The sequence below is a fragment of the Cygnus olor genome, chromosome 20 (assembly GCF_009769625.2).
Source record: "Cygnus olor isolate bCygOlo1 chromosome 20, bCygOlo1.pri.v2, whole genome shotgun sequence".
Lineage (NCBI taxonomy): Eukaryota > Metazoa > Chordata > Aves > Anseriformes > Anatidae > Cygnus > Cygnus olor.
This window is the reverse complement of record NC_049188.1, coordinates 10,778,085-10,795,855: the sequence shown is the minus strand read 5'-3', so window position 1 is coordinate 10,795,855 and position 17,771 is coordinate 10,778,085. Positions and strand designations below refer to the sequence as shown.

Below are 17,771 nucleotides of genomic sequence, written 5' to 3'. Positions count from 1 at the left end.
GCGCCAGCGGCGGGAGCAATGCCGCGGCCGGCACCGGGGCCACTGGGGTGTTGAGTGCTGGGATGTGGGGACACCGGGACACTGGGATGGGACCACTGGGACACTGGGATGACACTGGGATGGGGCCACTGGGATGCTGTGATGTGGGGACACCAGGACAGTGGGATGACGCTGGGATGGGGACACTGTGACACGGACACCGTGATGCTGGGATGTGGGGGCCACTGGGACACCGTGAGGGGGACACGGGGCGGCTCCGTCCGGCTCCCTGCCGTTACCTCACGCCCCCCCCCCCCCAACTCGGCGCCGCGCTCCACAGGGACCCGGCGGGGGCCGAGGGGCGGCGGGGCCGCGGGTGCTCGGCGCTGCCCGCGGCCGCTCGGCCCCGCTCGCTCCCGACGGCTCGGTGCCGCGGCGGGCGCGCGGCCGCGGCGGGAGCGCGCGCGGCGGTGACGTCGCGGCCGGGCCACGCGACGGCGGCGGCCCCGCCCCGTGGCGCGCGGGATGGAGGGAGGGGGGGGGGGGAGGAGGAGGAGGAGGAGGAGGAGGATGGTGGCGGGGGGAGGGACGGCGCTGAGCCGAGCTGAGCCGAGCCGAGCCCACGTGTGACGGCTCTGGCCGCTGCCCCAGCGCCGCTCCGGCGAGAGCCTCCGGTAGCGGAGGGAGGAGGAGGAGGAGGAGGAGGAGGGGGGAAGGGAAGGGAAGGGAAGGGGAGCCGAGCCGAGCCGAGCCGAGCCGAGCCGGGCCGGGCCGGGCCGGGCCGGGCGGGGGGCGGGCGGGGGGGGGGTCTCGGGGCTCTCTCTCGCTCGGCGCGGCGCGGCTCGCTGCGGGCTCCGCGCGGCCATGGAGGCGGACGGGAGCCAGGCGACCTCGGGCAGCCCCGGCGAGGCGCAGCACGACCCCGGGTAAGTCGGCGGGGAGGCGGCGGCGGCGGCGGCGGCGGCGGGGCTGGGGGTGGGGGGGCGGGGGCCCGGGCACGGGCCGGGCCGCCCCCCCCCCCCCCCCCAGCCCTCCCGCCCCCAGCCCCGCTCCGCTCCGCGCCGCCGTGCGGTGCCCCGTCAAAATGGCCGATCCCGCCCCGGCGCTCAACCCCGCTCTGCTCTGCCCCCCCAGCAAGATGTTCATCGGCGGCCTCAGCTGGCAGACCTCCCCAGGTAGGCGCCGGGACCCCCCCCCCCCTCCCCGCACCCCCTTCCCTCACGCCCCCCCCCCCCCGTTTAGCACCCCCCCCTCGCCCCGCGCTGCCTCTGTGCTCTTCTCTCCGCAGACAGCCTTAGAGACTATTTTAGCAAATTCGGGGAGATCAGAGAGTGTATGGTCATGCGGGACCCCACCACCAAGCGCTCCAGGTAAACCCCCCCCCCCCCCCTCCCCGCCGCCGTGCACGCAGAACTTCGCCCGCGGGGCCCGGCGGGGCGAGGCGGGGACCCCCCCCCCCCTCTCCCGCAGCCCGGCTCGGCCCGGCCGGCACCGGGCGGCCGCGGGGAGGGGACGGGGCCGGGGCCGGGCCGGGGCCGGGGCCGGGGCCGGGGCCGGGGGGGGTGCGCGGGGCGGGGGCGGCGTTGCCTCCGTGCCGCCGCTCCTCCGCTGCCTCCGGTGCTCACCGCCCCCCGCCCCCCGCTCCCTGTTCTTTGTCTCTCGCAGAGGCTTCGGGTTTGTTACGTTCGCGGACCCGGCGAGCGTGGACAAAGTGCTGGCCCAGCCCCACCACGAGCTGGACTCCAAGACGGTAGGTGCGGGGGGCCCGGCCCGGCCGTGTCACGCTGTCATTGAGCCCGGCCTCCGCGGGTCTGTCTTTTTTTTTTTTTTTTTTTTTTTCCCCTTCCCGGAGTTCACTTTTAACAGAGGAAACGCTGTAACTTTTCTTTTTTCCTTTTTTTTTTTTTTTTTTTCAATCCGAATCTTCCCATAGCAGCTGCTGGCTCCTCCCATAGCCTTGTATTTTATCGAGCGGTGACATTGAAAAGAATTGTAGGGTGAAATGTAACTTTTTTGGTGTTCCGCTGCAGAAGACTTTCCGCAGGGAACTTTTTATTTGCTGCGATCGATTATTTATTTCCTTAGCGGTGTGTGTGTCTCAGGGCAGGGGTGACTTACCATCAGATCGCAAAAGCTGCCTCTGGTGTCACTCCCTAAGCCATTTTTTCAGAGAGGTTCCCCCTGCCCGGTAATTTCAGGGAGCTGTGTGAGAGCTCGAGGTTGGCGGTGGTAGAGCAGCCCAAGTCCTGATTTGTTGTCATTTCTGCAAAGCTTTTTGCTATGCTCAGTCTCCAGTGGATAACATAAGGAGACCGCTCATGAGATTATTCATCTGATCTATTTTTTAATGAACATTACATTTGCATGTGTTTTTTTTTTTTTTTGTTTCTTTTTAAACATGAAGTTCACCCCTTGACCTGATAGTGCACGTTCAGCGTTGGGTCAAACAATAGGTGCCCCGTGTGTGCAGCGTTAGGCCCTGTTTTTCTCCCTGCAATCGAGGCCACGCAGAAGGATGATGAAGTTTGCATGTGCCTTACTTTGTTTCAGTGTTCAGCCTCAGCAAACCTGGAGGGTGGGGGAAAGGACGCCGGTAGAGGTCATTTTTGCTCTGGTACCGATCGGTCTGAGGAGGGTCGTGTTTTGGGAAGGGAAGGATCGTATTGGTTCAACTGTCTGGCAGAGAGCTTCTGCTGAACGTATCAAATGTGTTCGTTGCTGTAACCGTCCTTTATAGTGTGCATTCTGGATCTGAAATGTTTTAACGTGAGCGTGGTGTTAGGGAGAATCCTGTCTCAGGGCTGGAACATCTTGCGTGTACCTGTGTGGATGAGATGTAGTTAACTGAGGCATAGAACAAGCAGGGAGCAAACACGAGTATGATTTTTAATGTGATTTCTGTGAAAACAAAAAAAACCAAAGCCCTTGTAGAAGCAGGTGGAATTTAGTGTTCTAATTTGACCTACAAATTCTGTTGGGCTTGTCTGAACACGTAGCCCATGCTTTCACATGCCTTAATAATTTGATTTTAGGTTTAATCAGATATGGTATGATAACTGATTCAACTGTGCTTCGGAGATTAAAGTCACCAGACTTTTCGTGTACGGCTGTATTCTCTATGTGTTTTAAAAGATAAATTTAGATAAGAAGAACAAAGACAAACAGTATCTTGAACGAGAGTTCAAAAAAAAATCATGGGAGGACACCCTGTCTCATTTCTGCCTATAATTAGGTCCTCCCCCAGCTTTTTTTCTTTAGTCTCTGCAATATATTAATTTTCTTTTCCTTGGGGAAGGGGTGAAAAGCTTGACCAGGACAAATTTGCCTCGATTTTGATTGTGTGATAATGACTGAATCAATTTGATAAACAAATCAGCCTTACAGTCAGAGTGCAACCTAAAAGTAACACACAGAGCTAGCCAGGCTCCCTTTCAGCCATTTATCTGTAAACGTATTGTAGTAACTGTTCTTTAGTATAACATAGCATTTGACTCTGTTTCAACGTTCAGCACAGGAGGCAGATCGGTTGGGTATTGGCATGGAAACGTCGCTCTTGTTTACAGTTACGTTAAAAGCTTTGTTTAGGTAATGGCCATTCATATCAGAAATAGTATTATAGTCATTTCCTAGAGGACTTGTAGATACAGTAAGTAGAATTGTACCTAACTAACTAATTTTTTTTTTGGTAGAATTTTTTTTTGGTTGTTGTTTAAATAGTTGACAGGGTTATGCAAAAGGTATGGATTTGACATGTTTATCGGTAGCGTTCATCTGAAAATGCTGATGGTGTGCATCCAAAAGTTCTTGTGAAGGAAAATCGCCTATTTAAGAAATAAGTGCTGTTGCTGTGGTGCAAAGAACTCCATGCTCTTTGAACTGACCTTCAGAAATGACTGTTTTGCTTTAGAATTTAATGGCTCTCCCAACTTTTTCTGCCAGTGGGACTCTGCAGCAATGTCGTTCTGGTGGGACTGACGTTCTCCTTTATTGAGAAATCTTTGACTTCAGAAGCAAATGTAGGAACGTGCATATTTGCCTCTACCTTTAGGTATCTCTGTGGAAAATCCATACCTGTTGTATTTCCCCAGTAGACAAATGCCTAGTCAGTGCTGAATATATTTGTAGATAATGTTAATCTCTATGAAAAGGTTAGCTTTCTAGATAAAGAATTTTACTTTTTATGCTTTTTGAACAATTATGTGGCATGTAATCGCTCATTTCTCAGGTATGCTTTTAAAAAAAGGAAAGATACTCTATTTGTATCCAATGCAGACAAATTAGTTTATCAGTTGCACATCAAATGTTTGTGATGTTTGCAATTTTGACATGTTAATTGAGTAAAACTGATTTTTGTGAGAGGCCCGTGGTTATTTATCAGTCCAATCACCACAGGAATGACAATAGCATATTGAAATATCTCCTTGTTCAGGTTTAGCTGGGGGCGCTGGGGGGGGGAATATAACAAAAACCAAACCCAAACTATCAAAGCCTCTACTTCTTTACATATGCCTTAGCATGATCAGAATTAAAGTTCGTTACGAAGTCAGAAATGACGCGGAAAGCAGTCGCGAGTTGCACAGTTAAGGTAGGATTTAGTCCTTTGAAAGATCCTTTTCCAGTCTCTTTATTTAGAACGTGTCTGTGTGCAGATGCTGCTAAAAAAAAAAATAAATACGGGTGCAATCAGGAGCACGTAGACATTTTATTACAGTCATTTTTAAAGTGACAATTTAAGATGGACATCTGTTTAGAAGGTGGGATTTTTTTAATTCACATCCAGCCATTTATTTATGATGCTTTTTATTTTCAAGTGATTTTTGACAGGTAGAGAACTTTTAATTTTTAAAGGTGACCCATGTGGAATTTTTTTTTTCAATTGCAGAAGTAGCATTTTGGAATTGCAAAGTGGACATGGTTTCTAATTTATGCAGCATGATGGGAGTCAATGCTGTACCTTGAAACAAGGGACTGTGGGGTGAAACAGATTTTTTGTTGTTGTTGCTTTTTGTCTCTGTGGTAGCATGCTTCGTTCAAGAATGCTTTAGGTAATTCCTTCATGGAAAATCTTTAAGAAGTTGGTCCCTTATGGTTTAAAGTGCCTGCATGTTTTGTCTTGCTCTCTTCTTTTTCCACCCCATAGTCTTTAATTGCTCACCCATATTTTTTGAGGGAAACAGTATACCAGATCAATTAGCGATGTTATTATGAAGGATAATCTTGCATTCCTTCTAACGATTTAGTTCTAATAATTAATTGAGATAATCTGACTTTTGAGTTTTGCATTTCTTTTTTTTTTTGTGTGGTGTTACTAGTCAGCTGACAAAACAGAAAACTAAAAAACAAAGTAACCCAAAGCCCAACTGAAGGAAGGTGCAGGTGTCAAAAACAACAGGTTAAGATCTTGATCAGGAGTGCTGATTTTTCTGTGCAACCTCCAGAGCATGCAGATATGGTTTAGCGTGCAGTTTTGTTGTAGAGGTAGCACCCAGAGGCTACACAGAGCTCCCTGGGTGCAAGCAGAGATCGTAGCCCTGAAGTTGATGCAGGGGATGTACGGAAGAGATGGTTTCTTCCTCTATTCCTATCTCCCTCCCCTTGCCAAAAAAACTACCTGACAAACCCAGACTGTGATCTCTCACTTCCAAAGTAGTTCTAGATGACCCAGTGTGCTGAATTATAAGCCTGAGAAATGAGGGATTAATAATTCAGTGATTTAAAAAAAAGAAAAGAAACAAACCCTGACAACAAAAGCTGTCTTGTTGATTTCCCCTTTCTTTTTCCTCAGATTGACCCTAAAGTTGCATTTCCCCGACGAGCACAGCCTAAGGTAAGTAGGAGGATCGATAATAGGATTTTAGGCACACAGAGAATCATTGTTGCCAGGCAGTTCAGGTTTCAAACAGGGAATTGGCAATGAAAGCTTTTAAAGCCGGAGTGCATGGCGTCTTAAGGGTATCAGCGTATGGCTGTGAAACTACAGGAGAGCTGCTTTGTGCGATATTACATGTCTCCAGTTTAACCGTCTCCTTGCAGAGTCCCGCTCAGCTGCCACTGGCTGAAAACCAGAGGCTTCTCTCGTTGTGGTGGGAGATCGTTGCTGCATTACTCGCGTTTGTTATGCTATTTTACGCAATGTGTTTTGCATGGTGTTTATGAAGAGCGTTTGGATTAAGTGCAGACTTTGGGCTTGTTTTGAGCTGAGCTTTCAGTTCTGTGGTTGTGATGGATGGGAATATATCTCTGCCTTCATTGTTTGCAAGTTTTCTTTTGTATAACTTCAGAGATGTGTTTGGAGACTTAATAAGTGTTGGATAGCAAGTTTCTGATGAAGCTCTGAACTCTTCAGGCCACAGGGTATTCTTTTGCAAGAACAGTGAAACAATGAGCTTTAAGTCCCTTATCCGCTGGCTGGAGGAGTGACCTTCTTCCAGGGCACTCTTGCTGTAGTGCGGCCGGTTTCCGCACAGGGACAAAGATGCTTTAGCTGTGTGCAGCGATGCTTCTGTCTGCATGCTTGCTCTGAAGCATCGCTAGGTGCCATTTCCTCTGGAGGACCTGCTTATGGAATAGAAGTGGTTGTTGCTCTTTAGACTGTGGCTAATGAAAGCAACAGATCAGTTTCAGATCCAAATGTGTGGGCAGTTGCATTTGAATTCTGAAAGTCAGAGGCCAAAGGAAAACTTTTATAATCAACTTGGTCTTAAGATTTGTTTCTGAGAATCTATAGGAAGAATTGAATTTATCTGGTGTACACCACTTGCATACACTATAATCACCTTGAGTTGCTTTGGTATCCTGTTTAAAAAGCGGGGAGACGACTGCAAAGTTGTAGAGGCATGTTTATAATACGGAAGAACAGTTGAAGGCTCATGGCATGAGATTACCTGAGCAAATTTAACCTAACAGTTTTATTGCGTATAGCTTTTATGAAAGCAAGCAGTTTAATGGTGTGTGGAACTATAACATTATATATTGTGCAAAGTGTGCATCTGGAAAAAACAGCGTGTAATTTAAGAACCTTAGACATACAGCAGGAGAGGTGCTAGTGATTTCTTTAAAATAAAAACGAACAACAACAACAAAAAAGCTAACAGTCTACTTGCAGAATTTTAAACCAAACTAATATAGTCAAGTATTTAGGGGTTCTTTTCTTCATTGGACATATCTAATAACTAATTAGTGAGTAATGAGTTGCCTGGCTTGCTTCCACGCTGAGCAGAGTTTATAGTTTGTGGGGTTTGTGGCTACTGGATTATGTTGTTGAATTAATGCTGTCTTTCAGATAAAATTCAGGAAACTTAAAAAAATTTGTAAGGTTTCGTGATTCAAGACGATTATCTTGCATGAGAGTGATCTTGCACTGTGGTTGCTGTTCCTTTCCCCCTGCCCAATAACTTTAAAGGCTTATTTGCTTTACAAACTGTCTTCAACTGCCAGGTATCTGTTTCTATAGTGCTATTTGTAAAAGTTAATAATAGTTACAACAGAGCTGTTAAACTGTCCTTTGCGATTTCTTCTAAAACAATAAATTAAAAAAAAAAAACACACCAAAAACAGGGCATGTCTTATGCAGTGGATATAAGTGTGTTAAATTGACCTGATTTTTGCATTGTTTAACAGGAAATTTTTACAAAAGGGATTTTGTTTTTCTTCAAGTAGCTTTCCTTGGTAGTTTTTTTGCTTTTGGTGAGAAATGTGTGGGGTCAATTCTGGAATGTACGTTGCTCTTAGCAGGAACTGCTCTGTCTGGAGAGAGGTCAGCGCTGTCTGCGGCTGCTTTTTACGTACTTGTCCCTTCTAAGGTGCTGGGATTTCCACAGGGTACTTGGGGGGGAGGAGGGACAACAGACTTGAAAGGGGCTTTATCATGAAACTGGAGAAAATCGTGTGCAGTGAAGAACAGATTTTACATCGTGATAGATTATTCTGGACTGTATTTTATAATCTGGATTTTTTTACTTTCTGTTTTTTTAATTAGGTACTGAATTAAGGTTTTGGACTTCAGTTGTTCACTTATCGCAGTTGAATAGTGAGTGTTCACCGTTAAAATGCGACTGTGCTTTAGTCTAATTAACTAGCTAATGCTTGGGTCTGTGGAGATTAATGGCATTTAATGAAATGTCTCTGTCTCTCTCTAGGTGCGAGGGGAGACTTTTTATTTTTTTCATTTTCCCCCACCAGCCGTCCTCCCTGGCGTGTGTAGCCAAACGCAAAGGGCTCAGCTCTCTCCAGTGGTCTCCGTGTCGGGGTACGGGGCTTTGGAGGAGGAGGCTGGGCTGCGGGAAGGCCGTGCTCGCTCACGGGGCCTGCTGGCAGTGCCTTCCTTCCACCGGGCCCTTCCTCCCCCTGGGAACCCTCCTGACCTGCCCAGGGTGCTCAGCTCTGGCCGGCCGCGGTTCTCGGGCCGCACGCGCCTCCTTGCCAGATCACGCCTCGCTGTGGCCTGCGGGGTCACGCTCGCTTTTTTGTGCTCGCACGATGATTTGTGTCCATTCCTTCCCCTCTTCTGATCGATTTTAATTGGCTGGGCCTCCTCTTTCAGACCGTGTCCCAGTAAAACGCTTTCTTTTGGGCTTTTTTTAACTGCATCTTCATGATTTGACACCTCTCTGGTGATGCAAATTGGTTACTGAGCAAGAAGTGGCAGGCTGTAACAGCGGAGCATTCTTCCCTGATTCTCTGAGAATGACCCTTGCAGAAAATCCTCAGTGATTGCCTCCAGTGGATTACGCAGTGATGTGTAATCCTTCTCTCCTTGTGAAGTCCAGGATGACTTGAAGCCATTGTTTTTGGAATATGCTGCAGGGGTTTGACTCGTTGAGGTTCCAGTCTATGGCTGTCAGCGAGATGAAAAGAATACACATCCATGTTCTGGAGGCTGCTGTTCCTTGATAACAATCTGTCCTGCTTCCAAATGCTGGAAGGAGCTCTCTAACAGTTGATTGTTTGTAACTCTGCTGACATAAAAATCCTTAAAAAGCAGCCAAGACTGGGTGGGCGGGGGAAGGAAGTAGTTTAGTACCCTTTTTTTTGAATACCAAAGACTACTGTCATTTGACTTGTGATATACGCAGCCTGTCAGCTCCGACCTTACCTGCTATGTTAGCTTGGAAAAGCCCTATCAAATTTAGCACGTTCACTAGATGTTCTCAAATGGGAGCAATTTCCACCCCCTGCACCACCTCCCCCTTCCTTGGAGAGTGTTACTTAAAGGGGAAAGGGGCAAAAACCAAACAAAGCTGAAGAGCAGAAATACAGCAGCCTCAGTCCATGAAGAAGCTCTTTGGTCATGAAAGTATGCTTGTGTAACTTACTGGTACAGATATTTGGATGCTTTGTTGTGCAAAGCAGTGCGTGAGGCAGAGGCAGATAAAACTTCACTCCAAACTTGCAGTTAACGAGGCTACTCCCTGAGTTGTGTTTTGTGCTCGGGTTCCTCCAGCATGGGACCGAGGATCCTGTTCTGGCACTACTATGAGGCCATGGTGCATGCGGCTGGGAGTTGGTCTGGCAAGTCAGCAAGCTGGAGCTACCGGTAGCAGTGTTCACAGCATTCGCCAGCACCATGTGTGACCTGGCGACTGCAGTCTGCGTCCTCTGCAGCGGCTGTGGGGGCAGCCCAACTACTGCTGGGAGCTGCTGGAGGTGCTCCTGCAGCGCCGTGCCGTGGGCTGGGCGCTGACCACCCGGAGTAGAGCTTGTTCTTGTCAGGGTTGTGTATTGTAATTTGGGATCTGATCTGCGTTGGTTGGGCACAGTATTCTGGTGACTGTCCAGCACAAAATAGCAAAAGGGCTTTATTTGGTGAGACAGATGTTTAGTCTGGTAGTCGAATGGTGATGCTGAATACCGGTGTTTCTGTTAGGTATGTTTCATCCTGACAGAGGACAGCGCAGGACCGATAACTAGTTCTGGCATCTCTGTGCTCAAGTCAGCCAGTGTATCTGCAAACTGTGCATACCTTGTCTGTGGACTAGCTGGTTTCCTGTCTGGCCGGGCCGATGGATTGCAAGAGGTGCAGTTGTACACATCTGTTCCTCCTTCTTGGGTGAAAAACAGCATCAACAACTCTCCTTTCATTGGAGTTGCTCTGGTTAAACCCATGTGAAGCTGGCTGTTCCAGAGCGGCAAATGGAGGGCATGCCCTTTTGAAATAATACCAAGGCTAACCTGGGATTTTTTTTTTTTTTTTAAGTGAAACAGTGGATTTGGATGTCTGATTCCAATTAAGTTAACCGTAGGTGGGGTGTCTGCATCCCTTGGCTGTTTGATAAGCATGAGCCAGAGTAGCAGAGAGGTTTTATTCCAAAGCAAATGATGGACCTTGGAAATCAAGAGTTCTGTTGTTTCCTCCCCTGCTTCTTCCTCTAAACTCCTCCGGGTTAGTCCCACTACTTCCCTTCTTGCTTTAAGTATAGGGTAGACTTTGAAGTCCTTTTCAAAAGAATGCGGCCTGAACACACTAGCAGAGCTTAGGATTCTTCCTTTCCTGCCACCCTTCCTTTCCTATCAGGCTCAAGAGCAGCTAGGTCAGACCTTTTTGCTATTAAATTTGTTGTTATTGTTTTTTTATTCCCCTGCATTTGCAGGTCTGGATAGAATAAGAGAGGTAGTATTTACTGCTCTTGGCATTGGGCATATATGTGTACCTTAATAATATTGCTTTATCTTCAGCATACAGAGTATGACGTCTTTGCCAAATGGTATGAGGGACTTCTTTTTGCAGCTTATGGCCAGTGCGTGGGTACCTTCAACCTACCCTGATGTAGATGCCTTGTTCAGCGTAAGCGGCTCTTGAAACTCGTCTCCCTTTGGCATCAGGTGCTCAAACAAAAAAGTTGATGAGTCTGAGTCTTGGCTGATCTTCTCAGGTAGTAGAGGATCAGGGTTTTAAAACCCATTATTCTTGGGCTCAGCTTCTTGCTTTCTGTGATCTGTTTGAGGCAGAACATGATCTCTGTTCTTTCATGCTGGCAGCCAGAGGAAAAAGTGGCTGTGCAAGGCATTCTGTGAGTGCAGTGAGTTTTGTCAGAGGCAAGAGCTGAGCTGGATTTTCCTCGCTTTGTTATTTTTGGAGATGTAAACATATATTTCTTCTCCCTAAACACTCAGGTAGATGCTCACATTGTCCTTAATCCCCAGAGACTGTCCTGTTCTTGTGTAAAATGTCTTTCTATTATCATTGCCTAAGGGTGTCTTTTGTGTTACAAAAACACAAAAGCTGTGTCTAGTGTATTTTTCATTTTAACTTACTGCTGACTTAAAAATTAAAATTGAACATTGCTTAACTTTTTTTTTTAATGTGTTTCTCCGTTCCCTTTGTTTTTCCCTATTATTAGATTTCTTTAAATGGCATCCAGCCGTAACTTTACTGCACTAAGACCTGGGTGCTCGGATATGCCAGGAAGGGGTCCGAAATAAGGGAGGATAGGGAGATGGAAGAAGAGCAGCATGCTAACACCCTTGTACACTCCTCTCTGCTTCCAGATTGAGTACATCTCGTCTGCAAAGTGCTGAGCCTTTATCAGCCCGGGGGTAGGTCTACTAATGACTGATCTAAAACCATCAAATTCATTTATTTGTCACTGCCAGTGACAGCCCAGTTAATGCTAATGGATTCTTTTTTTAGCCTGTTGACTCTGGTGATAGTCTCATAAATGTTGTGAAATCCAAAGCATTAGGGGAACTTCTAACTTATTTTTAGAGGAGAGCTAGTGAAACGGGGTAAAGTGATGTATGCAGATCAAGGTATATGCTATGCTGGGAAGGAAAAAGAACAGCTCTTCTATTTTGTTAAGTCACCCGAAGATGTCTTTGCTGTTCCTAATAGTTATTTGACTTTTCAATTGTATTTTAATGTTCTCTTCAAACACATTTTGGGTCATGCCCTAAAGGGAAGGGAAGCTGTAGATAGGGCCAGTCATTTTATGAGGGAAAAAAAGGGCTTCTTTCAGAAACTGGTTCATCTGCAGGGCCTGAATCTTCTCTGTCCCTATTGTGCAAAAGCACTTAAGCATATACTTAAGTTGGCATAAGCATGTGGGTAAGTGCTTTGCTGAATCAGAATGGACTAAAAGCACGTTATTAAATGCTTTGTTGAACTGAGGAGTCTGTAGCAGAAAAAGATTAAAAGATTACTTTGTGTGTTTGACAGTACTTTGTATACGGTCAGTTCCATCACTTCTCTTTCACAGATAGTCAGTTTCATCTCTCTTGTTTTTTCTCTTCCACCAGAGGATCTCTCTCACAAGAAAATACTTACTAATCTGCTGTTGCCTCAAAAAAGTAATTGCAAGCATGAGGCTGGGTCTCTGTAGTATCTGATTATTTTTTTTTAAATCGTCTAAGCTTAATTTAGTCTCTAGTCCTGCAATCACACATTCTGTTTGCCTTAGTCACTGGAATAATTCTGTAAACTATGTGAGTAGTGTTCAACGTGGCTTAGGTTTCTGAGATGATATTGCTGTAGAAATTGTGGTTTGCTGAGTAACTTTCAAGTTAATGTGAAGCCCTGTAGTCGGATCAGCATGCGGTATTAATAAGTTACTTCTAAACTTTGACGTTCTGCTGCTCTCCTGTTGAAAATGTTTCCTTTATTTTTTGAGTGCAGAGAAAATGTTAAGAATGTTAGGAAGTGCTTTGCCCTTGCTTGGTCGTTCCTCATGCTGGGACATCTGCAGCTGTATGTATTGTTGTGATCAAGTAGGCTTAATTTATGTATTAAGATTGTACTCGGAGCTTTAGATTAGAAAGAAGGACCCTACCCTGCTAACGTTTTTGAAACACTGCACATGAGGAATAGTTCCAGAGACTTTAGCAAGAGCAGTTAAATGCAAACAGGGCTTCTTAATATGTTGGTGAAGTGTACGTGGCAAGAAGGGTGAGGGGAAAGTAATATCAACAGCAGCAGAAAGCGTCATTCCCTCTGCCCTTCCCTCCCCCCAGCAAGGACTTGCATTAATTTCCCATTGACTCTGATGTACAATAGGGAAGAGGTTTCAAGCTGACTGAAGGGGCAAAGGTCCAAGAAAACTACTGTAGCAAGAGCTGATGTAGAGTGACAGTAATGAGGTGGCCTGGCAGGTGGGAGGGAAAACGGTGGGGTGGGGGAAAGAAACTAATATCTAGTGAATTAAGTAGTTCCCAAGGTTTGAAGTTGTTAAGTCCTGTTGGTTTTATTTTCTTCTGTATGGGCCTCGTAACTGTGAGATACGGCCAGAGCAAGGCCTCTGTGCTTCTTCCCTTGGCTGGGAACTTGGGCAAAGCCCTGGAGCAGTTCCAGCCCTTGTGGCTTAGCCCAGCTCATTGGGAATGCTGGTATTGCTCAGAGGATATGAAATTCTAGTCCCCCCAAACCTGTCCTGTGCTGTTTTCCTTTCTGTTCTGGTATTCCAGATTCTGAGCTCATCTTGATGCTGTTTTGTGGGTCAGTTTTGCATGAACAGGAAGGTGAGGAGCATAGGGAGAAAAAGCGTTCTGAAGATTTGATTTGTTTAAAATAAGGACTGTGAAGTGCCAGCAAGAGTTTCAGCTCCTTGAATGCTGGCAGAAATAGAGAACCTACTAGGTAGAGAGTCAGTAGAGGTTTTTGTTAGAATTGCTATATAAATGTTGTACAGGAATCCTCCTGAAGGGTGATTTGATGGGGTGTGTAAGGAGTTTGCAAAGAGCGGAGTGTTTGTCCCAAGCATCTGTAAATCCAGCTGGACTGAGAGGTATCGCTCAAGCTGGAGGCATGGACTGTGGCAAAAGCTTGTCAATAGCAAACCCTTAGCACTGGTTTTCTGTTGGGTGCACTGCTGGAGAAAGGTGCTGCTGCAGGGACCTTGCTCGTGTTTTTTCTGAAGCACTTACTGAAAGCAGGAAACGTGTAGTTTTCCATTTGGCCCTGTTATCAATCATTTATGTTCAGAGATGCACAGGTGCTGTTCTCTGCTCGGAGTCTGAGCTGCACGTTGAGCCTGATGCATACACGGTGTTTATCCTATGTTTGCCAAAGGTTTGCAAAATGTTGCAGAAAAGTATAGAAGATGCTCATTTGCTGGTGAAATCTTCCTACTTCTGGCATTGTGTTTGGCAGACCCGCAAAGTTTAAAGCAACACTGTGTGCTTAGTGAAGTGTAGAAGGGAACAGAAAACATGGAAAAGAAATCTGAAGTTGATGTGGAGATGTGAAATATCGCAGGAATTTGCTGAGGACACAGGGCTAGCACCCCACCTTTTGGTGCAGGGCTGCTGTGGGCTGTGGTGTTAAACGCTGTGCCTCTGCTCCCTGCAGCGTCCTGAAGATCCTCGGAGATCTCGTGTGAGTCCCACACGAGCCCAGCCAAGCCAGCTGCAGGGGGGGGTGTCAGTCTGGTGGCTGGGGCTCCCTTGTGTTTTTGTTTCAGTTTGCTCGTTTTTTAATGATTGATATATTTGTACTAGATAGCCGACCTTCCTCTCCAGTCAGTGCTGTAGGTTATCTCGATAACTCTGGCCCTGGCTGGGTGGCCTGCTGAATACGCAGCACACCTGAAGTTTGGTCTTCACCCTGTTCAAACTGTACTCGGTGATAAAGCCCCCTGAAAACCTGCGCTTTGTGCCATGATGTTCGTGTCCCAGGAGCACCGAGGTCAGCACAGCCTAGTGTCGTGGAGATGGGACTCTGAGGAGTGTGTGGGAACCCAGACGAAATAAGGCCCTGATGCTGCTGGGGATGCTGCCATTGACCCTGAAGAAACAAGGGCTGGAGGAAAAAATGGCACAAGGGATTATCCAGAGTATCTCAGTGTGGCAGAAAACGCAGCTGTTTCCTGACCCCCGGGTTCGGTGCTGTGAGGTAAACGGTCTCCTCTGTTCTGAAGAGATGCTGACAGCGTCCCTGGACGTTGGGAAGGAAGTGCGTGAAGCGAAGCAGTATCGAGCGCTGCCAGCTCTTTGTGACTTGTTTGAGGGATTAAACTGAGGTTTTTTTGTTTTTAACGACTTTTGATTGAGAACTCAGGAGGGAGGCCCTGACTCAAGAGTGCCGGTGCTGTGGGGCACGGTGGAGGTTGCAACTGCTGAACGCTGAGGTTCCTGCTGCGTGCTCGGGTTTCCGAACTGCACCGGCGGGGCGAGGCTTTGGGGAGGGGGGAAGCAAGATAAGGGCGCTAGGCCACAGTGTGCGAGAGGTGGTTTGTGGTGCGAGTTACGGCTGATGCCGTCACGTGGCGCTGCGGGCTGCCATGGGGGCTGGGGCGCAGCGCTCGCCTGGCGGCTCCGGGAGGCGAGGGCAGGGGCTGGCAGCGGACTCAAACACGCACGGCGCCGCTTCGCAGCGCAGGCCGGTCCTGGTGCCCTCAGAAACGAGAGGAGAGGAGCGAGCATGCTAAGCTGCAGGTGTCCTGGGGGCCCTCTGCCTCCAGATAGCGTTGGCTGCTCTCTTCCCTGCAGAGCTGGGCGCTCAGCCATGCCGGACGCTCCTCCGCCCCCGTGGCCCAGCTCCTGGAGCCTGGCGTTCTCCTTTGTGCAGCGGGACCGTGACCGCTGCTCGCAGCCAGGCCCTCGTCCTTCCCTGTCGGTGCCTGGAGAGGTGGCTGCGGCGGTTCCTCCTTCCTGGATGAGGAGTGTGTCCCGATGCGCCTCCACCGAGGGGCGCGTTGCCAGAGATGTGCCGTGTCTGAACTGCACCTGTCTGTCCCCCGCTGCCCACCTGGGGGTCCCTGTCCTGGTCAGCCTGCATCCCGTGGGTGGGTGGGTGGCGCGGAGGGGAGCTGGAGAGAGTCTCCTGCCAGGTGCCTGTGTGCTTTAAATCCCCAAGTCAGCCTAATCCTGGTGAATCACCGTGAACCGTGATCAAAGCGTTGGGTTATGCATGCGATGTCCGCAGCAATTTATGTACGAAGAGGGAGTTGTGCTTGTCTTGTGTGACTTTTTTTTTTGATTTGTTTTAATCCGGTCACATCTTCTATGTTGTATCTTCCAGATCAAATAAAATGATAGCTGAAAGCCGTCCATGGTTAAGATTTCCCACAAAGTTTTGTGATCCTGGCTTTGATTTTGTTGTAGTTATTAGAAGTCAGTTTAGATTTCTGGGCTGCTGTTTTTGAGGTATCTTCAGTGGATATTTTAGTAGGGGCATTTCTTTTTTCTCTCAATCAATTATTTGTATGTGTTGGGGGGTCGAGAAAGCAAAACATAAAATACAAAAAATGAAAGCAATTTAGTTACCAGTCCAAAGGCTTTAATGCTAAAGAGCCATGAAGAAACTTTATTGAAACTATAATTGCCGACATAAGCAGTGATTATCTGTCTTCATGCTTTTATAGTCCCCATCACTGTCATCTGAACACATCAAGCTGATGAGAGTGTGTGTGGAACTTTATTCAGCTGATGCTGCGTAATCCTGATCTCTTGCAATATGTGGAAAGTAAAATAAAGTGTCAATTCATTTGAAAATGATGGCTTCAGAAAAAAGGGAGGGAGGACAAGTATCCTTGCAGAAAATGTAACCTTATTTCATCCAGCTTGCAACTGAAGGAACGTGGTTGACAGGGTAAGCATCTTATATGGACAAGATGAAAAGAAAATTTTCTGTTTCTTAATGTTCTTAGAGGTCTTTGGCAGGTGCATTCCTTCATCTGCGGAGGGTGCATCCCTTTGTTTCCTTGAAATGTTCTGAATTTCCTCCAGCTGAGAGAAGGACAACAGCACCTGTTTGTCTTGCCGAGAACTGGAGATCGTTGGATCAAGGCAGACAAATGGATGCTGCCAAGCGCTTCTTGAGGTGGAACAGAGATCAGAGAGCAAGTCCTGAATTGCTTGGCCTGCTTATTGGTGCTGGTTATGTGGGCAAAAATGTGCTCTAGGCTGTAAAGAGGCAGAGGGAGGAAGAGGTAATTTGGTGGTTATGTGCAAGATTATTTTCCTGCTGCTTGGCAGGTCTGAAATGTGCAGCAGTAATGTACAAGTAGTTTTTGGTAGACTCGCTGGGTGCCGTGTACATGACATGGGGCTGTTCTGTAGAAGAAGAGCTTGCACTTCCAGTACAATTGAGTGAATAAATCTAATATGGCATTCCCGAACGGTAATCTGGTCCCTGTTTTTGTAAGGAGGATCTTAGGTCTTCACTGTCCTAAGGAATGTGAGAGACTTTCTGCTGCCTGGCAGCCAGAGTGGTAGAAGCAGCAGTGCGTGCAGAGCTCTGGCGTTTTGCGTTGAAGTTAGCAGACCAGGATAGATGGTTCAAGTTTGCTTGGTTGAGGCCAGGATTACTAGGGCCTGATTGCTGTCTCTTCTGTCCCTTGCTCTCCTGCTTTTTGTGTTTTCCAGGCAGGTGTGTAAATGCCTGAATTACATTTCTAAGTCTCATAACTTCCATCGAAGTCAGCTGCTCAGGGTTTCTGAGGAAGTCAGTGGAAGAAATGAGATAGGAGCCAGGAGTAGTTCTGTGATTTCTTAACGAACAGGACATAAGTAGTCCAGGGCTAAGTTTGGGCTGTAAGTGAACTGTTTTGTGGATGACTTTGGGGTAACGGAGGTACTTCTTGGACAAGAAACTGCTATGTTTTTTCTTGTTTTCCCCCCATAAAATTTGGAGGCAAAAAGGCAGCTCTTTTGATGGAGGAGAACATGCAGGAGAATTCACAGCTTCTAAATCTATTTTCATTAGCACTATTATTTACTGTTATCTGTTATTTACTCTAGGTAAAAACCATGAGTGACCATGTACATTTCAGGTGGACTTTTCTAAATTACTCATTGCTGGTTGTCTTTGCCGTCATTGAGGTTAGCAGGAGCTAACTGTAAGCTTCCATTAGAGCAGGTCA

General features: G+C 47.4%; 1 protein-coding gene across 12 annotated transcripts in view; it reads left to right on the top strand.

The window, feature by feature from the left end:
• The first annotated feature begins 768 nt into the window (after nt 1-768).
• MSI2 (musashi RNA binding protein 2) overlaps nt 769-17,771 on the top strand; it is a 238,470-nt gene continuing 221,467 nt past the window's right edge. For 9 of the 12 annotated variants that reach the window (XM_040532880.1, XM_040532875.1, XM_040532877.1 and 6 more), the window contains exons 1-5: nt 769-905; nt 1,114-1,154; nt 1,268-1,349; nt 1,645-1,729; nt 5,765-5,806. In XM_040532880.1, coding sequence (XP_040388814.1) covers nt 844-905; nt 1,114-1,154; nt 1,268-1,349; nt 1,645-1,729; nt 5,765-5,806 — 312 coding nt within the window. In that variant the 5' untranslated portion in view covers nt 769-843. The remainder of the gene's footprint in view (nt 906-1,113; nt 1,155-1,267; nt 1,350-1,644; nt 1,730-5,764; nt 5,807-17,771) is intronic. The other 3 variants (XM_040532879.1, XM_040532874.1, XM_040532871.1) reach the window with 1 other exon arrangement.